General features: G+C 36.2%; 1 protein-coding gene across 1 annotated transcript in view; it reads right to left on the bottom strand.

The window, feature by feature from the left end:
* The window catches only part of LOC150100219 (telomerase protein component 1-like), a 1,179,105-nt gene that overhangs the window by 498,285 nt on the left and 654,506 nt on the right, over nt 1-26,314 (bottom strand). Inside the window, exons 28-29 of the mRNA XM_090402391.1 lie at nt 25,878-26,061; nt 12,891-13,000 (exon numbers count right to left, since the gene is read on the bottom strand). Coding sequence (XP_090258517.1) covers nt 12,891-13,000; nt 25,878-26,061 — 294 coding nt within the window. The remainder of the gene's footprint in view (nt 1-12,890; nt 13,001-25,877; nt 26,062-26,314) is intronic.

Here is a 26,314-nt window from a genome sequence, read left to right as displayed (position 1 = left end):
CAAGTGCTGATCAATTTTATTATTAAACTGAACCAACTAGTTTTGTCACACTTTAACTGTTGGCATCTTCAGGGTACATTATAAGTTTAAACAATCTCACAATTATGCATAACTGCAAACTGACAAAATTAACTGTAAAAAAACTGACTAGAATAATTACAGATAGTATCGAACATGAGTGAAACACGTATCACGTGTACAAGGTTAGCTAGTTGTTGCTAAGGTACTTTTTGGAGAGTGTATTAAAGTTCATTTCTTCCATTTTTAAAGTTCTGATTAGGGTTTTCCATATCTCTGGGAGTATTATGCCTTGATTTCTGTTAAGGTTGACAGTAGAACGGCCGACTGTGGCTGCTTCTTTGAAAATTCTTGAATGGTAATCTTCCTCTATGTAAGGAGAACAGCTTTTGTCCCACTCGATGACATGGTTAGTTGTAGAGAAATGAGACGATAGGCCAGAAATATCCTGTCTGTTGTTTTTGACATAGCCAATGTGTTCCTTTTGCCTGATTTCGAGGCTTCTCGAAGTCTGTCCTATGTAACTAGAGCCACAAGCACATGGAATATTATAAACTCCAGCATATTTATAAAAGGATGGTTGTCTTTTGGAGATCTTAGTAGTTTACGAATAGATTCTATTGGCTTAAATGTTACTCTTATTTTACACAAAATTATTTTGTGTAAAATAAGAGTAACATTTAAGCCAATAGAATCTATTCGTAAACTACTAAGATCTCCAAAAGACAACCATCCTTTTATAAATATGCTGGAGTTTATAATATTCCATGTGCTTGTGGCTCTAGTTACATCGGACAGACTTCGAGAAGCCTCGAAATCAGGCAAAAGGAACACATTGGCTATGTCAAAAACAACAGACAGGATATTTCTGGCCTATCGTCTCATTTCTCTACAACTAACCATGTCATCGAGTGGGACAAAAGTTGTTCTCCTTATATAGAGGAAGATTACCATTCAAGAATTTTCAAAGAAGCAGCCACAGTCACCCGTTCTACTGTTAACCTTAACAGAAATCAAGGCCTAATACCATAATCTGGATATGGAAAACCCTAATCAGAACTTCGGAAGAAATGAACTTTAATACAAACTACAGAAAGTTCCTTAGCAACAGCTAGCTAACCTACACGCGATACGTGTTTCACTCACATTCGATACTATCCTATTTGTAATTATTCTAGTCAGTTTTTTTACAGTTAATTTTGTCAGTTTTGCAGTTATGCATAATTGTGAGATTGTTTAAACTTATAATGTACCCTGAAGATGCCAACAGTTAAAGTGTGGCAAAACTAGTAGGTTCAGTTTAATAATAAAATTGATCAACACTTGATCTGCAACCAAATATTATTATTATACTAAATCAAGAGTGTCTTACTGATTCAATAACACATAAGGATGTGATATCAAAAATTGATTATTACAACTGAATATTCATGGATGCGATTTTATACTAGATATTTGAAATTAGAAGAATTTTTTTTTTTTTTAATAGATGTAGAGGTGTTACTCATGAGAGGAGCAAGTGACAGCTGATTATTGACACGCTTGCACATATAGTACTGTCTGTAGTATACACGACAGGATAGTGGAGGTAAGGGGGGGGGGACTGGATTTGTGAATTTTAGGGGTCTTGTTAACACGGAGTGGTTTAACATGAATAGGTTTCTTGTTAATGATTTCTTTGTGACTAAAAGTAAACATTTTCAATAACCTATGAACTTTTTTCTGTTGTAGCATAGAGATATCTCAATCTATAATTAAAATTTTTTATTTTTATTCTTTATCATTGAATAAAGCTTGTTATTATGTATAATCTTCAGTTTTACTAGTAATAGTCTTGTTATACTTGAGGTAACAAAAAAGACGAGTGAGAGAGATAGGATGGTGAGTCTGTTGCCGTGGTATGACAGTGAAGAATATAGAAGGAGGGCCATAATCGCTAATGACTATATGTGCAGATTATGCAAGAGGAGTGGTGTGGAATTCGTGGACGTGTGGAGTGAGTTCCATGGGCGAAAGGATTTATATAAGATGCATGGTTTGCATCTGAATGGATTTGGTGTACGGAGACTTGAAAAAGTGTTGTTGAATGAAGTGGATGTGCAGAATCAGGGAAACTAGAGTTATTATGGGGGGGGAGTAGCTATGCAGACTTTAGGGAGACAGTTGAGTGTATGAATACGTGTAATATGCCTGAGCGAGTACAAAGGACAACCAATCAGAATGGGATAGTTAGTATAAGGCACCAAAATAGAGATGGGGCAAATGGGCTTCAGCAATTCATGTATACTAATGCCAATAGTATTAGCAACAAGAAGGAAGAATTTCTGGCCTTGGTTGGCACTGCAGGATAGAGGAAAAGAGCACATTTGAGGCCATTTGGTGTGAGATTGAGGTTAGCAGAACAAAATATACAGTTGGGTGTTGCTATAGACCAGGTGATGGAATAGATGGTGGAGATAGTATGCATAAGCAAATAGAAGAAATGAGTGGAAGGAGGGTAATTCATTTGGGGGATTTCAACTATGGTAACATTGATTGGAAGGAGGAGAGGACACATGGGAGGAAGGAATTGGATTTTATGTGGTTATTAAGGGATAACTATCTGCGACAACATGTAATGGAAAATACTAGGGGTCAGAGAGTGCTTGAACTGGTAATAGCATCTGAGAATTTGACTGTAATGAATATGACCATGTTGCCACATATTGGTGAGAGTGATCATAACGTCTTGACCTGTGAGGTGGCTAAAGGTGTGAAATTTTCAATTAAGATGGGGAATATGTGGCATTACCGTGCTGGCAAGTATGACACGCTTAGGAGATTGCTTGGTTCAGTGCCATGACATGTAAAACTGCAAGGGCTGGATGTCGATAGAGCATAGGAAGTGGTCAAGGAGCATTTACAGGAGGTTATGGCTGATTGTATACCTAGAGTCCGAATAGTAAAACAAGTAGGGGATGAATGGATGAATAACACCATTAAGCTTGAGCTGCAGCAAAAAAAGAAACAACTGTGGAGGGAATTTAAGGAGAAAGGTGATCTGCAGGCACATGAATGGCATAAAGTGCAGGCCAGAAGGGTAACGAGTGTGATAAGAAAAGCAAAAGCGGATTATGAAAGAACATTAGCCATGTAGGCTAAAGAGAATCCCAAACAGTTTTTTCGATATGTTGCAAGTAAAAGAAAAAATGTATACAGCAGAATGATTTCAAAGAATGCCGACGGTAGGGAGGTAACCAAATCGGTTGATATAGTGGAATTACTGAGCGAGTACTTTGGAAGAGTATATCATCCAGGTGGTGAGATTATAGAAATGAATGAACCAACAGCTTATATGGGAATTGTGGTGAATGAAGCGGAGATGAATAGTCTATTACAAAACCTCAATGTCAATACATCTGTGGGATTGGATGGTATACCAGCTCGTGTCATATGTGAAGAGGGTAAAGAATTGTCACTGCCCTTTACCATTTTGTTTAATTTGAGTCTCGGGTCTCGGTTAGTCCCGAGGGATTGGAAAGAGGGGAAAATAGTTCCACTACATAAAGGAGGTTCCAAGACTGCTGTTATAAATTACCGACCGATCAGCATATCAAGAATCGTTGTCAAGGTCTTGGAGAAAGTAGTACAAGTACAAGAAGAAAATACAGAATTGGATAGATAAAAATGGGATACTGTATGGGGGACAGCATGGTTTTTTGAAGGGTAGATCATGCCTGGGTGACTTGCTCACGTTTTATAACACAGTGACGGCTGAACTTAATAAAGGTAATGGGTTTACAGTGATTCTACTGGACCTTGCTAAGGCCTTTGACAGGATACTACATGGAATTCTAATCAGTAAACTACAGCATATGGGGATGGATATGGGTTTGGTGAGATGGATAGGAGGGTGGTTGATGGAGAGATATCAGAGAGTGGTTTATTCAGGAGTAGAGTACAAAAGATGGCCTGTGACTAGTGGTGTGCTGCAGGGCTCTGTTCTTGGACCACTACTGTTCAATTTGTTCATTAACGATACAGGAAGGGATCTGAGAGGAACTGTTCATTTGTTTGCTAATGATGCAAAGTTGAGTAGAGCATGATTTGGATAGTTTGGAGGACAGGGCTAAGGAAAATGGATGTCAATGTAATGTGCCAAAATGTAAGGTTATGAATTTTGGGGTGAAAAGATTAGCAGCAGTATATCACATTGGTGGAACGAGATTGACGAGGCCAGAGATTTGGGAGTGCTGGTGGATAGGGAGTTGAAGTTTAGGGGACACATTGCAAAAGTGGCTAAATCAGCTCATAATCACTTGGTTGCTGAAAAATACTTTAACAAGCAGAGACAAACAGGTTACTGTTCCTCTGTATCGAGCCGTGATAAGACTCATCTAGACTACTGTGCCCAGATATGGGCACCAGGGTTTCTTATGGATGGGGAGGAGGTGGAGAGGATCCAGAGATGAGTGACCAAAATGATAGAAGGTCTATGGAATGAACCTTATGAGAACAGGTTGAAGATTTGTGGGTTGCAGAAATTGGTTGATAGGCAGAAAAGGAGTGATATGATTGAGACATTCAAATTACTGAAGGATTTCTATAAGATTAATTCAGAAGATATTTTTGAGAATAGGACTGGTGGTGGGAGGACTAGGGGCCATACATGGAAGCTGGGCAAGAGTGTGGTTAGCAAGGGTGTTAGAACTAGGTTTTTTACTTGGAGAGTAGTGAATGAGTCGAATAAGCTGCTAGAGTCTGTTGTGGGTGCCATGACTCTAAATGAGTTCAAGGGGAAGTATGATAGATAGTGTGTGTAAGTAGAATAGTTGTTCTTGACGTGATGTTAGGGTCTCCCTCGATGAGTCTATGTACTCTTTGGAGTTGCCCGTAATAATAATAATAATAATACTGATGGCTTACTGTTTTAATAAAATCGGTACTTTTACATTGCACAATAGTGCATGTGGATATGAGTTATTACTACTGAAGAGATTTTTTAAGTGAAGGGAATAGAATATAAATGGAGTTGCATTTTTTTTTTTTTTACTTCCACCCACAAAAGTATAAACCTATTAGCACACATTTGGTGGCTGCAGTTTTTTTTTAAATTTTTTAACAGTATTTTTATTTATTTCATTAATTTTTTTAATCTATAATTCAGAAATCCTGTTCTAGAGATTTTTTTCAAGCTATTTCATACGTCCAGTAAGTGGTACAGTAGTCTAACATATTAGGTAATAAAATATCCATTTTATTATTATTGTATGGGTATCTTTGAGTCCATGGAAGACTCCATGGACTCAAAGACATTGCAGGAAACTCATGCTATCCTTTATACACAAATACCTATCATACTTTTCTAGATCTCTCACAACTACTAATGGCAATCCATTCCACTCATTCATACAAATTCAACTCCATATACAAAAAAATTAGTAAGGGCTGTTCACCCTTACTAACCACATTCTTGCACAACTTCCAGGGATGATCCATAGTTTTCTCTCTCGATTCATCATGAACTGAAAAGTTTCTTTTGTGTGAATCTTATAGCATCCTTTTAATATCTTATAAGATTCTATCATGTCCCCTCTTTTCTACCTATCAACTAAATTTTGCAAACCACAAACACCTTTAATCTATCTTCATTGGGAGCATTCTTCAGACCTATCATCAGCTTGGTCACTCATCTTTGAATCCTCTCCTGATCCCCAAGAAACCAAGGTGACCAAATCCATGCACAATAGTCAAGAATGGCTGAATCATAACCTTATAAAGAGGGATAATAATTGTCCTCTCTCTACTTGTTAATGTGTTTTTCAACATCCAAGTATTCCTTTGAGCTATTTTGCCAACTTCTGCAATATATCCTCTGAACTTCAACTCTCTGTTCACCATTACCTTCAAGTCCCAAGCTTCATCAGTATCATGCAATTCTGTATTATCAATATCACGTGTTGTATGTAATCTTTTCAACTCAAAGTGTATCACCTTTCACTTTGCAACATTAAATTGAAAGCCATTATCCTTTATGCACAATGCCAATTTATTTAAATCCTTGTGCAGGATATCTATATCACCTTTATCAATTATCTCCCTTTCAAGATTTACTTCATCACCAAACAGCTGAGTATCCCCCCCCCCTTAAATCATTTCCTGTGTCATTAATATACAAATTAGAGTATTGGCTCTAGTACAGAGCCCTGAGGCACTCCACTAGTCGTCCTCATTGATGATGTCTGTCAGTGATTCCCCCCCCCCCCCACAACCATGCCACCAAATTCATATCCATTCCCATTTATCCCTACTATCGTAATGGTTTTCTGGTCTTTGCAGTCTTCTGTCTATGAAAATGTATAAGGAGGATGTAAGCAAGGGAGTGAAGAGTTGATTCTCTTCTTTGAGAACGGTGAGTGAGCAAGTGGAGTTATGTAGAAAGAGTAAAATTTTAAGGCACAACTTTATGAGCATTATGCTTTATTAGTTTTTATTAATTTATACGGGGCTTCCCTGTTCCTCGATCATCCCTTTGGACTGCTTGAGCCCTCCTAGTGAGGGATTAACTATGTATTTTATGACTGTAGATCTGTATGTGTGTTCATGGTCTGGTTTGCCTGTTCTGAGGGACGAAGGGCCTGAGTTTCCAGGTGAAAGAGCCCTTTACCTCTGTGTGAGACTGGCTGGTTCACCTTTAGTTGGAAGAGACCAGCTAACTCACTTTTAGTTGAGGGAGGCCAGATACCTTTTCTCCATAACGTCCTATCCATAACGTTCGATTCCTGTCACGTTATGGACAGGAATCAAAGCCAGGTCTTTCTGACCAAAGGACTTTGGCTATACTGACTGAGCTTTTGAGGCTCTGCTTTATTAGTGAGGATCTTCATAATGAGTCTTGACTCCATAGAAGACTGGTGATAGTAATAATAATATGCAAAAAATTGGCAATGTCTGTGACTGTGACTCAGTGTGCCAGTGTCTCATTAGTTGGAAGAAGGCAAGCTAGTTCTATTACAAAAAAGATTTATGGCAGAGCAAATTATAGATCATTCAGATCTTATCATACTCGGATAAATTCGTGAAGTTTTTTACGTTTTACGATGGGTTAATTTGTACAAATAAATTTGATCATAAATGCAATCGATATGTTGATATGGTATTACTAAATTTTTTTATAAATTCGTTTTCTTGTATATAACATGTTATTTATCTATTTAGTTTTTTTTGTATTAAGCATCTGCAGGTAGACTGTGACTGACTTAGCTGGTTAAGTCAGAGGCTTCGTGATGGAGTCCAAACCTGTCACAAAGGAACACTCATGTTCAGTGTAGGTGATGTCAGCATTTTTGCCAATGGCTTGGAAAAAAACATTTGAGTGCAAATGTTTCCATGAAAATGACAGAGCATGTTCACTTGCTTCAAACTTAAAAAATTTGAATGGACATTTTGTGAGATGCACCAGTAGTTGTTACTATAACCTGATGATGATTAGGTTATTTCAGACCTACTTTAGACACCTGGAAAGGACAGAGAGAGAGAGGATACTGGTACTGTACCCCCCCCCCCACCACTCTCTCTCTGACCCTCAAGAGAGTCAAAACTTTGTTTAGCGGTTTGTGGGTGTTCTAATCCCATGTTATTTTAGCATATAACCCAGTCTATCTATTGTGCCTTTGATATAAAATAATATAGACACATGGTGTATTATAATCTAATTTGGGTGAGAATGTTTTTTTTTTTTATTTTTTAAAGAGTTTGGCAAAAGTTTTTTGTTGTATCCACTTTGTTCCATTAGAAAAAAGATGGTAAACTTTAATGAAATTAACAATTATATTTGTACTAAAATAAACAGTACATCATCAGTGTGTGCCGAACAACAAGCAGTTCAAAGAAACAGGAATACAAGGTAAAATACTTAAGTATAAAGAGCTAATAAGCTTCATTTCGGCAATGAAAACATTACTTAAATTAAGGGGATATTAAATCCCGCATAGTTTTAAAACCGAATAAGAAACTCAAAGATCGGAATCAGAGAGTTTTTTGCCGATTATAGTAAACTATAAAATATCGGCGACACTAGCGTTAGCCAATGCAAGTGATCCTAGTACATAGTACAGTACCGGGCAACTCGTGGCAGAAGTGGAGGAAGTTCAGATCGCTATTCTTAGGTATTTTCCATAATGTAAAAACACATTTCCTAGGAAATGTATGCTGTTATTACATTATGAAGGGAGGTCACTACCCAGACCGGTTTCAGCCTTTTTTGAGGCTTCATCAGTGAGTAGCTAGACTTAATACCAAAGTGTATAGCGAAAAGAACTTATGTACTCTGCGAACGAGTTTTCAAAACAGGTGCAACCATTAAGTTACTTAAGTATAAAGAGCTAATAAGCTTCATTTCGGCAATGAAAACATTACTTAAATTAAGGGGATATTAAATCCCATATAGTTTTAAAACCGAATAAGACACTCAAAGATCGGAATCAGAGAGTTTCTTGCCGATTATAGTAAACTATAAAGTATCGGCGACACTAGCATTAGCCAATGCAATGAAGTGAAGCTTATTAGCTCTTTATACTTAAGTAACTTAATGGTTGCACCTGTTTTGAAAACTCGTTCGCAGAGTACATAAGTTCTTTTCGCTATACACTTTGGTATTAGGTCTAGCTACTCACTGATGAAGCCTCAAAAAAGGCTGAAACCGGTCTGGGTAGTGACCTCCCTCCATAATGTAATAACAGCATACATTTCCTAGGAAATGTGTTTTTACATTATGGAAAATACCTAAGAATAGCGATCTGAACTTCCTCCACTTCTGCCACGAGTTGCCCGGTACTGTACTATGTACTGGGATCACTTGCATTGGCTAACGCTAGTGTCGCCGATACTTTATAGTTTACTATAATCGGCAAGAAACTCTCTGATTCCGATCTTTGAGTTTCTTATTCGGTTTTAAAACTATGCGGGATTTAATATCCCCTTAATTTAAGTAAGGTAAAATACAACAATCAGTTAACCATTGAAACTGTTACTGAATGCTAGGGAAGTAATATTTAAAAAATATATCATCATCAACATCGATTTCCTAATATGTACCTTCAAAGGATGCTCAGGCTACTATGATAATAGCACTACATGATTAAGTTTATGTTATTATTAATCTCCTATCAACAGTTTTCTTCCAAATTAGTCTATTACTTTTGATCACTCCAATCTTGCCATTTTGTGCTTCTAAGGCACTTCTGAATGAATCAATTCACCTAGACCATGTGTCCAGGTGAATTGTGTCTCTTTCCTGCCTTCTTGGCATAAAACAATGATTTGCTGACCATTCCTCACCCATTCTATTTAAGTGGCCATACCACATTCGATTAGCTCTGTTAACACATTCTTGAATGCTAACCATGTCAAGTTCTTTTTTATTATTATATTCATTTTTAATATGATTCTACCATTGATGTCATTGGTTCACTCTCCTAATTTTTCCCAGAACCTTCGTATCTGTAGGTGCCCTCCCTTGATGAGTCCTTGGACTCCCTGGAGGTATCATGTAATAATAATAATAATAATAATTTGGTAATCGGAAATGTCATCTACATGATTCTGAATCCCCCCCTTCTGATTCATAATGACAGCTGCATTATCCTTATCAGTTTTTATTATCACAATTATTTTATTCTGCATAACTTTTTAAACGTAGCTATTTGTTTCTGGGTGTACTGCTTTAGGTGGTTAAGATATAGACAGAATGCTTGATATATCTAAGCAAATGAGTATAGCATAATTGACGAGTTGGACGTGAAGAAACAAGTAAAAGAGTTAATCGTAATTGTGGAGACAAAGGATCTAAGCAGACGTAAGGAGGATGTGAGAATGAATATCAGAAGACTACTAAGAAGAGTAAAAGATAATAGTATAGTAAGAAAGGTGGTCAGTGTTGCCAAAATCATTAACGGTATGTTATCAGAGCTTTATGAGGAGAAGGAGTGAATTTTGTGGATGTATGGCATATATTTGAGGGAAGAATGAAATTATATAGCTGTGATGGGTTGCATCTGAATGGCTTTGGAGTGAGCATACTGGAAAAAGTGTTGTTGGATGGAAGTACAGTGTGTGGTACATGCAAGAGATCAGAAGAAAGAAAGAGATAAATGGAACAATTAGGAGTGTGGTATTGAAGAGAGAGAAGTGCTTGGCAGTGGAAACAGTAGTAGTGTGAGAGATGAAGAGAGAACGGGAATAAGAAGGAACAGAGAAATAGGTGTGTGTGTGGGGGGGGGAGCCCGGGTGGACAGGGAGATGTGTCATATGGAGAGTAGATGCTGAAAGTGGAAATGAATGTCTGTATGAAGATGGAGTATATTGCGATGTGGGTGGGGAAGTTGAGACTGAGCAGATATAGTTGGTAAGTGGTGATAAAGGTGATTGAGCAGGTGTGGTGAGAAAGTCACAACCAACACGTTCCTTGGATAGGACTGGTTATGACCTAAAATTGAATTGTTGTGTTTGATTACAAATACCAGAGTATAAGAAATAAAGGGAATGAAATGGTTTCACTGATTGAGATAATCTGCCCCAAAATCATTGGAATAAGTGAAACATGACTGAACAAAGATGATATTCTAATGGGAATAGAAATGGAAGGATACACTATTTTTTTGCGAGGATAGAAAGGACAAGAAGGGATGGGAGAGGGGGGAGGAGAGTGCTGCTAATTATAGCAGGGGGAATTAGGTCTGCATAAGCTATACATGAAAGAAAGAAATAGTGGATGTTATGAGGCAGTGTGATGTAACATGGAGGTTGAGAACAAGACATATTCAGTTGGATGTTGCCGTAGGCTCAGGAATGTGGATGGAGGGTGGTGATCAAATGTATAAACAACTTGGATTAATGAAGAAAGGATGGGTAATTATTATGGGTGATTTTAATTATGGGGGTACAGATTGTAATGAAGAGATAGCATTTGGGAATAAGGAAAATGCATTTCTCGAGTTTTGAGAAATAACTGTTTCAGGTGGCACATAACGAAGGGCATACGAGGATTGAGAGTTCTACATCGGATCATTTCATCAGAGGATGTAATAATATTGTATTTAAGAATTTTAGTCCCTAAAATTCTTAAATACAATACAATACCCCCCTATCCCTTAATAGTTGATAATACACAGAATTCCACTTAAAAACATGATCAGCAGTTTTATATTGATTAACAACTTTCATAAATAATTCTGTTCACTTCAAAATTTCTGTTAAAAAATCACATCTTTCCTATTCTTTGTTCCCTACTTACTTAATCCTTCTCTTCTACCCTTACAGTGTTGAGGTTTTATAGACGACTCTGCATTCTTTCCTATTTTGTGTGAGTCAACCTATCGTTCCGTCTGGTTTGTTGTCTGCTTTGAAGCCTTTTAATTATTTTCAATTCGAATTTGCAGGTAACTGGCTTGCAGAGTTCTAGCACAGTGGAGGTGTCCTTTCTTTGGAGCACCTATGCTCGCTGTTGTGGGTGAAGTTCAGGTTACCTGATGTTTTGGTTACCCTACTTTCTGAGATGGGAATGATGTATTTTCCCCCCCACTCAGGTTTCTCCCACTACCCTCCTCCTTTCTCAACTGGCTATGGCAGAGTTCCCTACTGCATACTAATTATCCATATTTACTATGTATGCATGTTACTTTACTTGGAAAAGGAAAAATCTACAAACAAATTAATAGAAATCCCTGCCTTCCCCTCTCCTTTTGGATAATTTTTTTATCAAGCATTTTGTGAACAAAGCACTTATAGAACAGTTGCATTCAAACTTTTAGTCGGACTGCACTATGTATATAATGTATGTGACGTTTGGTCCCAAGGGAAAGACATTTTGGATACTTTTGTAACTTGACTAAACAGCCAACACAGTAAGTTACATTTTACATAAAAAAATAATCAAAATAACTGTCTGTCCTTTCTTTACACACTACTCATCTTCCAAATGGTAAACTATCTCTTTCTATTTATGCAAAGGCAACACATACAGACACACACAATCACCCAGCCCAACAGTATGGAATTCTCAAAGTGCTAACTCATGGAAGACATATTTGTCCTAGTGATGCAGCCATTGCCACATAATGACTTCACCACACTTTGTTTTTTTTGGCCAATTTTCTTCCTGATTTATGCTTACATGTAGGCCTGCACTTCATCAAGCCGGTATTTGAAACCAGATCTGATGGAATAAGTTGGTTAATCCTTATTTCCGGTGTCTTCTGCCTGTACATTCTGACCAGTTTGCCTGTGAGGGATGAAAATCTCAAGTTTCTGGGAGGAAAAAAACCTCCACCTCCATATGAAACTAGCTAACTCACTATTTGATTTTAAACACCTGATAAAGTCTCCTCACGTCATAGATAGGATTCAAACTTGGGTCTTTCCAACCAAGGGGCTCATCTATAGCAACTGAGCTACAGAGGCCCAGCACTATAGTTCCAAAAAAACAGATTAAAACTTTTGGGATTTTATTATCTGTTACTGTGCTCACTGCATGTATATTGCTACAAGTAGCAATGCTCTGAAGATGCTGGTTTCAAATGCAGTGAAATATAAGCTAGTTAATAAATATCTTTTTGTGATTTTTTTTTTTTTTTTTTTTGCTATAATACGATGAAAAAGATACGAGTAGTATCCAATACCTAAGTTTTTCTATAAAACACACTATTTACACACATAATACACTGTCCTCATTCCCTTAGTTGCTTCAACTGTAACTCTACAACAATAATGCACCTTAGATTTTAATATAAAATTAGAAAGTGGTCTTTGAGTTTGTGAGATTTTTAAGTCAAACATTTTATAGAAAAAACAAAAATGTTTTATATATATACACAAATAAGCAAGTGATAACTAACCTGCAAGCAATTTATGAAGAATGATCACTTGTTTCTTTTCCACAGAATTCAAATACTCATCAGCAACAACTTTTCTGATATTTTCATGAGCCAGTCTTAATAATCCCCCACTAAAATGAGGTAAATAGTAATAAAGTTCAGGTAATGTTTAGTAAATTATAAAAAGAGCAAAAAAAAAGTTACTTATCGGATCAATTTAAATAGAATTAAATATATCAATATGCAGTGCATAATTAAATATAAAAAATGAAATTAATTATCAAACGGTGGCAAAGAATAGAGATCAGCTATCTATTAACTTCAAAAGGTTAAAACTAAAAGAATTCTGCCTATTCTCTCTGAAAGTTATTAAAAAATACTGAAAAAGAGAGCCAAAAGGCTTCACTTCGGCGATGAAAAATTATTCAAATTAAGTGGATATTGAATCCAACATTATTTCAAAGCCAAATAGAGAAACTACAAGAGTTTCAATGCCAAATATAAATACTATAAAAATTTTGGCAGATACAAGCGTACGCCAATCTTTCATGACAGAGCAACTCGTAGTAAAGGTGGAGTAAGCTCCGATCACTGTCCTTTAGTATTTACCCATAATGTAAAACACATCTCCTAGGAGATGTATGATGTCATACATTATGGGGGTAGGTCGCTACCCAGACTGGTTTTGAATAACATCATACATCTCCTAGGAGATGTGTTTTACATTATGGGTAAATACTAAGGACAGGGATTGGAGCCTACTCCACCTTTACTATGAGTTGCCCTGTCATGAAAGGTTGGCATACGCTTGTATCCACTGAAACTTTTATAGTATCTATATTTGGCATGAAACTCTTGTAGTTTCTCTATTAGGCTTTGAAATAATGTTGGATTCAATATCCACTTAATTTAAATAAGTTATTAAGAAATTTATTATTATTATCCATGGCCTACTAGAGGCAAAATCTCAGACAAACCCTATCAGGCACTGTATTTCATGGTCCAATCATCTTCTACGCAAAAAAGACACATATCACTTTCATATCCTAGCTATTTAATTTTGAAATAATCCAGCATCATTTCAAAACCAAATGTAGAAACTATGAAACTTTTGTAAGTTGACCAGAGAACTTGCAGGAATACATTTCTCAGCATCTCCAAGTTGACTTAATGTGGCCTACTTAAAAGACACAGATGTTGCCCAAGTGTCTACATTCTACATTTGGCTTTGAAATAATGCAGGATCTAATATCCATTTCACTTATGTAATTTTGCATCGCCGAACTGAAGCCTTTTGGCTCTTTACTTCAGTAATTACTTTTACGCCCCAACTGAGAGCACTTATGGAAAATACATTTCTCTGACATTTCAAGTTCCTTAGTACTGCACAAGCATTTTTTGTTCTCTGTGCTTTCAATAATAGGTTTCTGCCTTGTCTCTGAAGAGAACCAACCACTTTGAAACAACTATTAGATCCAACATTATTTCAAAGCCAAATGTAGAAACTACGAAAGCTTTATAAGTTGACCAGAGAGCTTGTGGAAGTACATTCCTTGGCATTCCCAAGTTGCCTTAGTATGGACTACTTAAAAGACATAGACACTGCCCAAACATCTATATATATTCTCGTTATCAAAATGGACTAATAAAAAGGTGAATATATATATATATATATATAGACGTTTGGGCAGCACCTATGTCTTTTAAGTAGTCCATACTAAGGCAACTCGGGAATGCCAAGGAATGTACTCCCACAAGCTCTCTGGTCAACTTACGAAGCTTTCATAGTGTCTACATTTGGCTTTGAAATAATGCTGGATCTAATATTCTCTTTGCTTATCGAATGTCATATTATATTGATGGGATATAATAAGCTAATGCCTTTTTATTCCCTTATAGGGAGTAGGCGAAGCCTTTTCACCCTATCTAACTTTTTGGAATCTGAGTGGGCAGTTCAATCTCCACTGGTAGCCAATCAGAGATAGCCTGCCCATGACCATGACTAATTATAAGCTGCCACCAATGAAGAGGCAAGCAAGTGCTGCCATCTCTTGGTACCTAACCCTAACAGGATATATTACTGTCTGAATTAATGTGGGTTATACGGTCGATTTTCTTGAGTTTGCGGGATGAAAAAAATCCACTAGTCAAAGATAGGCTTAGAAAAAGTTCCTCCAGTCGGTAACTAGATTTGAACTGAAGTATCTTTGGGTGGCCTATCGCAGAAGATGCAAGTGCTACTTCCACTGAGCTACACAGGCTCTACGAAAAGGCCTTCGTTTCAAATATTGAGAATGCTATTTTTTTTTTTTAATTTATATACCTTTGTCATTTCATTGAGTCTGATTAATCCAGTTTTTTTTTTTTTTTTTTTGTTGAGTTTACTCAGTAAAGATGCATTAGTTGGTATTTGCACTTGGATTGCCTTTGACATGATTGGAGTTAATACATAATTGGTGTTTGCACTTGTGTTGTCTTTAATAATTCAGAATTGTGTAATTTATGTGCCTATCCCTCAACTCTTCTTCTTTCGGAGCCTTGGATTGACCAAGGCTCCGAAAGAAGAAGTGATCAGTAGTACTTCACGCAAGAACGTTTGATTATGTGCATTGTAACCGTTGATTAATTCAGTTATTGCTTGTTGAAAGTTTATTTTTCACTTGGTTAGAATATAATAAATTTAGTTTAATCCTTTACCCAAGTGTGAGCAAACAAAGTTTGCGCCTGAAAGTATCTTCAAGACTGGAGTAAGGTAGTGCAACACCAGGCGACTCCTTGCAAAGGTGGAGCAAGCTACCAACAATCCTATCTCAAAATCTCCCATAATGCAAAACACATCTCCTTGCAGATATGTCTAATGTTATGCATTAAGGGAAGGGCCACTACCCAGATTAGTTTCGACCTTTATTGAGGTCTCTTCAGTGGGAGCCAGGCCCAAGTGGAGATACCAGCCAGAAGTATTAGTAAAGTCATCTCTACCTATAGGAGTTGCCAAATGGTGTGCCACCTTTTTAATAAATTACTCTGGATTTACAGAGAGATGTTGAAAGTTTATTTTTCGCTTGGTTAGAATATAATAAATTTAGTTTAATCCTTTATCCAAGTGTGAGCAAACAAAGTTTGTGCCTGAAAGTATCTGCAGGACCTGGAGTAAGGTAGTGCAACACCAGCACGACTCCTTGCAAAGGTGGAGCAAGCTACTAACACTCCTATCTCAGTATCTCCCAATGGCTCCCACTGAAGAAACCTCAATAAAGGTCGAAACTAGTCTGGGTAGTGGCCCTTCCCTTAATGCATAACATTAGACATATCCGCAAGGAGATGTGTTTTGCATTATGGGAGATACTGAGATAGGAGTGTTAGTAGCTTGCTCCACCTTTGCAAGGAGTCGTCCTAGTGTTGCACTAACCTTACCCCAGTCCTGAAGATACTTTCAGACGCGAACTTTGTTTGCTCACACTTGGATAAAGGATTAAACTAAATTTATTCAGTTATTGCTTAGAAGATTTATTTCAATGAGTGCCGTTTATTGTATAAAGTGTTTACAGTCGTAAAAAGTGTTTGTGTGTAAGTTGATGAAGAAAGAAGATTATCGGTAAGAACATTCCAACCATTAATATTCCTATGTAGAGATGTGAGTGTGTTTCATCCTAGAATTTCCTTATGTTAACAGTAACTATTGCGAAGATTAGCTGAAGTGTAAATTTAAAAGTGTTTGCTTGTAAAGAGGTGTTACTGCGATTTTATTGTATTTGGAACTTAACTGTGAGAAGACTGTATTAGAGATAACAAATTTACCATTATCTGAGTTTGTATGACAGTATTATCAGAAAGGCTGAAGTGTTTATAATAACTTAATTAGTGATTTGATCTTAAGTGTAAAATTTGTGATTCTAAAATTAAATGTTTCTTTTTGTTAATCAAAAGATAGTTAATCAACTATCTGACACTGTTAATTTACTATATGATGATTATCCTTCGGATATTGCAAAGATTTTTGAATTTGTTATACATTCAGGATATTTCAGCTGGAAAAACACGATCTATAGACAAGTTGAAGGTACTGCCATGGGTAGCCCTCTGTCTCCACCTTTGGCAAACTATTTTTTGAACTATCTGGAAGATACCTTATTCTCATCCATTCATTCCCAACCCTCTCTTAGGTTTTGTTATGTTGATGGTCTTTGCTATTTGACCACATTCTGAAGAGGAATTTACTACATTCCTACAACAGATCAATAGCCTTCATCCACTCATTCAGTTTGCCATGGAAAAAGAAAAGACTGGTAGTTTACCATTCTTGGACATCCTTCCTACATGCACAGCCTCTGGAATTTATCAATCAGTGTTTATCAAAAACCTACCTTTACTGGCAGATACATTCATCAAAAGGCTGCTCATCACACCTCTCAAAAAATTGGTGTTATCAAGTCTTTAATTAATAGAGCACATAAAGTGTGTCTTCTCCCACAAGCTTACAACAAGAACTTTTCACTATCAAAAAGTTAATGGAATTTAATCGTTACAACACCTAATCAAATCCAGCAGATAATTGACTCCTATGTTCCAACACTTCATGATTCTTCAGCAGAAAGCAGGGTTCCAATCCCTTATATTTCTGGCATCTCAGAACCGATTAGCAGAATTTTGAAGAAATATCATCTCATTCCCACATATTTTCCTAACAACAAAATTTCTCACCTGTTGCCATCTACAAAAGACAAACTGACACTGCTATCATTAGCTGGTGTTTACCAAATACTGTGCAAATCAAATTTAACATACTTTGGACAAACAGGCCGTTCAGTGGAAAAAAGAATGAATGAACATCAATATTATATTGAATATATGAAACCTCAAAAGTTGGTCTGGCACAACATAGTATTGACACTAAACACAATATCTAGTGGGATAAACTCGTCTTCTCCATAGATGCAAGTTTAAATACAAACACCATTTCAAAGAAAGTTGTGAAGCCCTTTTACATAAACCAAATCTGAATTGAAATGCTTGTCTCTCTCTCCCAAAAGTTTGGAAGATTCTTATCTTATGTAACCATCAAAAGAAATAGTTAAGAATTATTTAATAATATTTTATTAATATTAATTTCTAGCACGCAGCAACAGGTTTTAATTGGTAATCCACCGACTGTTATGTACTTTGTATTCCATTCCTCTGAACTGCTTGTTGTCTACACTGATGATGTACTGTTAATTTCAGTAAGAAATATTTGTACCTTTATTTCATTAAAGTTAATTACTGTGGTTATCATGTAATTTATTATTTATAGTTATGCCACAGATACCTTTAAAGATTAAATAAGTTACTGACTTAAATTATTTATTTACAAGTCAGGGTTTCATCAGTTCAAGCTAGCATTTTCAGAGGTAATTTAATAATACCCAGTCAGTGAAGACAGGGACTGAAATGACCTCAACAAACAAAGACAGTCATGTGCATAGATGAAGAGAGTGTCACTCTTCATTATAATTTCTATTATTAATGCTGACAAGCATATATTGTAGTGCCTCCAAAATCTATGCAGTATCACATCATTTGTTTAGTTGTAATTAACCAGGTTCTGTAGAACTTGTGGTGCTTCCAGGAACACAACAATCGCTCGAATTTAAATTGGGAGATGTGATTTAGCCTGGCTTTCTGATGAAATAGTCTTCCTCTAGGGCAAGTGGTGCTAGCTAGTCTGCTTTTTGGTTGTCTGCACTGTATGTATTTTAGGTTATTTTATTCAATCCAAGAGGAATAAACTGGGTTCGCAGATGATGCAAAACTGGGGAGAGCAATGCAAAGTCAAGTAGATGTTATGGCCTTTCAAGAGAACTTGAATAGATTGTATGAAGGAAAGGTTAACTATCAGTTCAATGTTGCAAAGCGTAAGGTTTGTGATATTGTAAGCAAGAAGGTGGGGAAACTTTAACGGAAGTAGAGGAATTGAGAGATCTAGGAGTGATGGTGGACAAGGACCTGAAATTCAGGAGCTGCATTACATAAGTTTTGAAGATGTCACATTGGATAATGGTAATGATGCGGAAGACCCTGACATGTAGAAATGGAGAGGTTATGGTGCCATTATATAGGGCATTGATCAGGCCTCATATGGATTATTATGAACAGATTTGGTCACTGTGTTTTCATGGTGACGAGGAAATGTTGGAAAGGGTCCAGAGAAGATTCACAAAGGTGGTCAGTGGTTTCTGAAATGTGGAGCATGAGGACAGATTGAGAGAATGCAAGTTGCAGAGCCTCGTGAGTAGAAGAAGCGGGGGTACATGATTGTGGCATATAAGCTAGTCAGGGGTTATTATCAAGTTGACATGGAAGAGATTTTTCATAGAATGGGAGGGTAGAACAAGAGGCCATCGCTGGAAACTGTATAAGGAGGTGTGAGCAGAGAAGTGAGGAGCAGGTTCTTTGCATGGAGAGTGGTTGGTGAGTGGAATGTATTGCCTGTGTGTGTTGTGTTGTGAATGTAGACACTTTGGATCAGTTTAAAGCATGGTTGGATGAGCACTGTGTGCAATAGTGTGTACTCCTACCCCCCCACAATGAGTCTCTAACTCCATGGAGGTCAGATGTTAATAATAATAATACATATATACTACATATTTCAGCTCATCATCCTTTGTAAAAGATAGGCATTATAAAGAATCTACTAAAGTGTGCACATGCTATTTGTTACACTCTGAAGTCTTCCAGCTGGAAATTCATAATATCTATAATATTATACTAAAAAATAGTTTATCCAAAAGAGAAATACAGCAGAACTGTGATTTCTATGCTACTTCTCCAAGAAACTGTAAGAAGAGTTTACATTCCTTACATTTCTGGCATTTCTAAACCTATTTTTTTATGTTCCTATAGAAGTATAACTTAATACTTAAATATAAAGAGCCAATAGGTTTCATTTTGGCAATATAAACATTATTTAAATTAAGGCGATATTAAATCCCACATTGTTTTAAAACCGAATAAGAAACTTAAAGATTGGAATCAGAGAATTTCATGATTCTGATTCCAATCTTTGAGTTTCTTATTCGGTTTTAAAACAATGTGGGATTTAATATCCCCTTAATTTAAATAACTTAATACTAATTATTTCTTATCAATAAAAGCTCATGTTGGTGGTACCATCCTCCAAGGACATATAGTTTCCTCTTACCCTTTGAGGCATTTATCAAATTCCCTGTGATTATAATCTTCTTTATTTTGGACAAACTGGTTTGCTGTGGTAAAAAGAATACAGCAGCATCAATCTTACATCACTTATAATAAACCTAAAAAGTATGTCTTAGCACAGCACTGTGTAGATATTGAACATGCAATCTTCTGGTCAAGAACTCAATTACTTCATCATTTTTGCTTTAAATAAAAGAATTTATTTAAGGAAAGTATATCAGCCTGAATAATACACTATCCTAACCTTAAATAAGAATGACTGTATATCTTTGCAAAAATATAGGAAAGTCTCTTAGTTATCACTAGTGTTTTTGTTATATTTTTACATCTCAATGTTGTTACATCATACATATACATGGAAAAAGTGTTAAACAATCCACTGTTAGCATTCTACTTGGTGGTATCATTTTTACCTACGCTGAAGATGGCTTTTTAGTTTCAAGCTCAAATATTTGTAAATATAGCATTATTAAACCTTTCATGTGTTATAAACACAAATAAAATATTTGATATGATAGAAGTGCCTTTAAAAATGCATAATTTACTTTTAACCTTTCTACAAGAAGCCTTAACCTTTGCACAAGAAAACTTTCAACATCTTTAACGAAGCGTTTAGTAATGAATTCTTATGGGAATGTTTTCCCTTTTCAATTTAGTAGATCATGCAATTTTTTCCACTGGGTCAGTAAGTGCACTGCATTTAACAAGAAATTATATTCTTATTTTTATTCTGTACTCATGGATGAGCAAACCAAAATATGCATATGAAGTAATTTCACAAGTAGGCTACTTTTATATAGAGGCAGATAACTTCATAGCAAACTATTCCTCTATCCATAATCCACGGCAAAGTCAACTTGTTGGAATTCTCTGTTATCAGGAATATTTTAATAATATGATGACATACAATTCTGAAATTTGAATATGGATATCTCTGCTATCGATTTAGCTTCCAATATATCTGCAGGTCTAGCTCCCACTAATGAAAGGTGTATATACATGTTTAAAACGAAAAATATTGTACATCCTATTTCAAATATAATTTGATTCATCAGTTTTCATTACCTATAATCCAAGTCAGCTTAATGTTGCCATGGAATAATACAGTGAATTTTTTGAAGATATTAAATGTATTTTGATGTTTCATATTTTGGATGTAAGTTGGTTTTTTGTGCTTGTGTGTATTTTTATTATTATTATTATTTTCTTTATTACCTTTTCATAGATTATATTCGTTAAAGTATTTTTTAAAATCCTTTGCTTTATATATATATTTCTGTAAACATGAACAAGATATTCTCATGTAAAATAATCCCACAATTCATTTTAAGCAATGCCTGTTCCAGTTTAATCTTTTTTTAATAGTTCAATAAATATTTTACACTAATGATATAATTAGATTTATTGACAGGAGAAACTGATAATAAAAACAACTGCAGAAAATACAAATCTGCATGTTCCTTTAATTTTCCAAGGAGATGAAAATCACTAGATGCAATATCAAGATTGCACTGGCATTGAATATTGGTACTGCTATTTTTATGCCTAAACCTTTTTTCCTGCCATATTTGCTGTGTGCCCATCTGCCAATGTAATATCTTTAACACGTAGAAAACAGCAGCACTGGTAAAGATTCTATGTTTTCAGATGGATCAGCATATTTTAAAGGATGGCGTAGCTGTAGAATGTTCATGGGATGCAAACTCATGATTTATGAGGAAGCAGATGCAATTAATAATGCATTTTCATAAGATCATTACCTATAAGGGAGTGAAAGAAAGCATGAACGAGTAAAAAGAAGTAAGAAGTAGAACGAGAGGTAGTGGGACTGCAGGAGTGAGAGGTAGTGAGACTGTGGGAGTGACAGAGAGTGAAATTGTCGGAATGCAAGATTTGATGAAACAGTTATTGAAAATCAAAAATGAAATGAGGAATATATGGAGTGATGTTAGACATCTAGCATAAACTAATAAAAGTTTGGAAGAGAATAGAATGAAATTAAAAAAAAAGAATAAAAGAGAGGGGATGAGTGATTCAAGGACAGCAGTATATGGAGACTCTATAGTTAGAGGCCAAGTTACTGAGAAAGTCCATAAGGTCTGCTATCCAGGATGGAGGAGGAGTTGGATAATTAAGGCATTGGACATGAGGAAGAAATAAACAAGTCGTTACTGTGGGGACAAATGATCTAAGTGAAACATAAGGAGGATGTGAGGGCGAATATCAGGAGACTATTGAGAAGAGTGAAAGAAAACAGTGTAGGTTGTCAGTGTGTTGTCAAAGTATGATGATGATGATGAGTTGAGACGGAGAGCCAAAATCATGAAAATGGTATGCTAGTGAAGCTGTGTGAGGAGAAGGAAGTAGAGTTTGTAAATACATGACATGTGTTTGAGGAAGAATGAAATTATATAGGCATAATGGTTTGCATTTGAATGGCTTTGAAGTGAGTGCATTGGAGAAAGTGTTGCTGGATGGAAGTACAGTGTGTGATGCATGCAAGAGATCAGAAGAAAGAGAAGAAGGGAAAAATTAGGAGTCCTTTCTGCTTACATGGTGATCAGAAAAATTAGGAGAGTGGTACTAAAGACTTGGCAGTGGAAACAGTAGTAGTGAGAGGGATGAAAAGAGAGAGAGAGAGAGATTGCAAGAGGAACAGGGAAATGGGAGGGGGGGGGGAGCCTGGGTGGACAGGGAAGCATGGAATAGGGAGAATGGATGTTGAAAATGGAATGTGATTACGAAGATGGAGTATATTGCGATGTGAGTGAGGAAGTTGAAACTGAGCAGATATAGGAGATAAAGGTGGTTGGGCTGGTGTGGTGGGGAAATCACAACCAACAAGTGGCTTGAATAGGACTGGTTATGAACCTAAAATTGAATTAATGTGTTCGGATACTTCTGGCACATTAATGAATTAATGTGCCAGAAGTATCTGAAATAAGAAAGATGAAATGGTTTCACTGATTGAGTTTATTCAACATAAAATCATAGGAATAAGTGAAACATGGTTGAATGAAGATGATATCAAAACGGGAATAGAAATGGAAGGATACAGTATTTTTCGTGAGGATAGAAAGGGCAATAAGGAAGACGGGATTGTAACTGATCATAGCAGGGTAATTATGTCCACATAAAGTAGACATGAAAGAGGGAAATAGTGTCAATGGTTATGAGGCAGTGTGGTGTAATGTGGAGGTGGACAGGAATACATATTTAGTTGGATGTTGCTATAGGCCTGGGAATGGGGAGAATAGTAATGAAGAAACATATATAAACAACTTGGATTAGTGAACAAAGCAAGGGTAATTATTATGGGTGATTTTAATTATGGAGGTATAGATTGGAATGAAGAGATAGTATTTGGAATAAGGAAAATTAATTTCTTGAGTTCTTGAGAGATAACTATCTCTGGGAGCATGTGAAGGAGGGCAAGCGAGGATCAATAGTTTAGATCTGGTCATTTCATCCAAGGATGTAATTATGAGAGTGGGTTTCACACTTTCAGCAGTTGGTGAAAGTGATCACCTGGCTAGCATTTTGCAGATTTTTGTGAGAAAAGGATATATGCAGAATTATAAAGCTGGTAAATATAACAAGCATAGGAGATGGATTGGAGCCATAAGATGAATTGAGGAGTTGAGTGGTAAAGAAATAAATGCTGCATGGGAAAAAAGAAATACATAACAACATCAATGTATGAATGTATTCTGAAGGCTTAAAGCTGAATAAGATAGGTGTAAAATGGATGAATGCGGAATTTATGCTTGAAATCTGGAAAAACGAAGATACTTTGGATGAAGTACAAGATGAATAATGGTAATAATCAGTTACATGAAGGATATAAAGAACAAGCTACGTGAGAGTGACTCAATGTTAAAGAAAACAAAAGTGTAAAAATTGGCAAATCAGATGAAGAAAAACCTTAGAGAATTTTTCAGATAGGTGGCAAGTAGAAGGAAGAATAATCATGGTAAGATGATATTAATGGATGAAAGTGGTAGAATGGTAACTGATGCAGAAGACATTGTTGTGGTATTCAGTGATCAATTTATAAGGGTTCCTCATGATTCCACCTATGGAGGACATAGGAGAGGATGGCTTAATTGTGAGTGAGCAGGAGGTATTTGAGGAAATAAACTTGATGTCAATTAAGAGTGATAGGATTTGATGTCATATCACCAGGTATCTTAAGGGAATGTTCCATGGAATTGTCAGTAGCATTAGCATGCCTGTTTAATAGAGTCTTGCAACAGCACAGGTTCCAAGGGATTGGGAGGATTGTAAAATTGTTCCACTGCATAAAGGTGGTGCAAGGCTGTAGCATAAAATTATATGCCAATCTGTATATCTGGAGTTGTGGTGAAGGTACAGGAAAGATACAGAAATGGATTGATAACAGCAGTATTCTCTGTGGTTATTATCATGGGTTTATTAAGGAGAAATCATGTTTCACTAACTTATTTATGTATTATAACAAGGTGACATATGCCTAGAGCAGGGGAGATGCATATAGATTGGCATACTTGGATTTTGCAAAAGCTTTTAATAGACTGTCACATGATGAGCTGGTAAATAAATTGAAACAGATGGGATTGGATAACAGACTTCTGATTTGGATCGGTAACTGGCTGTCAGATATCAGAAAGTTATATATGGGGATTCAGTATCCTGGAAGAGAAAGATCACCAGAGGTGCAGAGGAGGGGGGTCAGTTTTGGGACCATTGTTGTTCAATTTGTATGTTAATAATATTGGAATGGGTTTAATTAGTGATATGTACTTGTTTGCAGATGATGCAGAACTGGGGAGAGCAATGCAGAGTCAAGCAGATGTTATGGCCTTTCAAGAGGACTTGAATAGATTGCATGAATGGGCAGGAAAGTTTAATTATCAATTCAATTTTGCAAAATGTAAGCTTTGAAATATGGTAAGCAACAATGGGATGCAAAGTATACACTTGGTGGGGAAATGTTAAAGGAAGTAGAGGAGATGAGAATCTGGGAGTGATGCTGGATAAGAACCTGAAATTCAGGAGCCATATTGCACAAATTGTGAAGACTGCGCTTAGGATAATGGGCAATGACATGGAGGATCCTGACATGCAGAAATAGAAAATTTATGAAGCCATCATATAAGGCCTCATATGATTATTGTGCACAAATTTTGTTATTCAATTTTCATGGTGATGAGGATATGTTTGAAAGGGTCCAGATATGATTCATAAAGGTGGTCAGTGGTCTGGAATTTGGAGTACAAGGGCAGATTGAGAGAATATAAGTTGTAAAGCCATGTGAATAGGAGGAAGAGAGTGGAGGAGAATATGATTGAGACATATAAGCTAGTCAGGGTTTATCAGGTTGACAAGGAAGGGATTTTTCATAGGAATGGAGGTAGAACAAGAGGTCATCGCTGGAAACTGTACAAAGAGGGGTGTGAGCAGAGGAGTGAGGACAGGTTTTTTGCAAGGAGAGTGGTTGGTGAGTGGAATGCATTGCCTGAGTGTATTTGTGAATGTAGACACATTGAATCAGTTTAAAGCATGGTTGGATGAGTATTGTGCACAATAGTATGTACCTCCTACGATGAGTCTCTGACTCCATGGAAGTCAGATGTTAATAATAATTATAAATAATAATCACAAATATCCTTGCATATCTTTTTCTCCCCACCATGATATTTATGAAGTTTTATAAATTGCTTTTCTTCATTTCACTTATCTCATAAATTAATGAAATTAATTTTTATTAAAAAAACATGAAAATTTTTTTAAATAGTAAAATAAAACTGATTTATTTATATAACTTATACACACCATTTTTCTCCAGTTGGAAGAATAAATCTCTCCAAATCATGAAAAAGAGAGCTGTATTTAACTAATGGCATTAAATCTTCAGGCTGCAGGTCGAACATTTTAGAAATAATATCCTCAAAATGAGGATTTGGTAGGAGACCTTTCCATACACTGAGCAGAATGTGTAGTTCATGTTCTTCTAAGCCTATGCATAAACATTTTAATAATCAGTCACTACAATGACGAGAAAGACTATTAACAAAGAAACCCCCATATTAGTCCTATTTAAAACAAAAGTGAAAGAGCAAAAATAAGAATGATTATGGTAGGATGACACTGATTAGAAAAAATGGTATAAGGACAACTGCTGCTGATGAAAATGGTCTTTCATCCTTGTGAATGTGACATCACGGAGATTTTGAGAGCAGAAGAAGAGGATGAGAGACTGCTGCAAATAA

Source organism: Typopeltis vanoorti, chromosome 13, assembly GCF_054136105.1.
Source record: "Typopeltis vanoorti isolate ZY-2024b chromosome 13, IOZ_Tvanoo_1.0, whole genome shotgun sequence".
NCBI classification, from domain to species: domain Eukaryota; kingdom Metazoa; phylum Arthropoda; class Arachnida; order Uropygi; family Thelyphonidae; genus Typopeltis; species Typopeltis vanoorti.
This window is presented reverse-complemented; position numbering and strand designations above follow the sequence as displayed.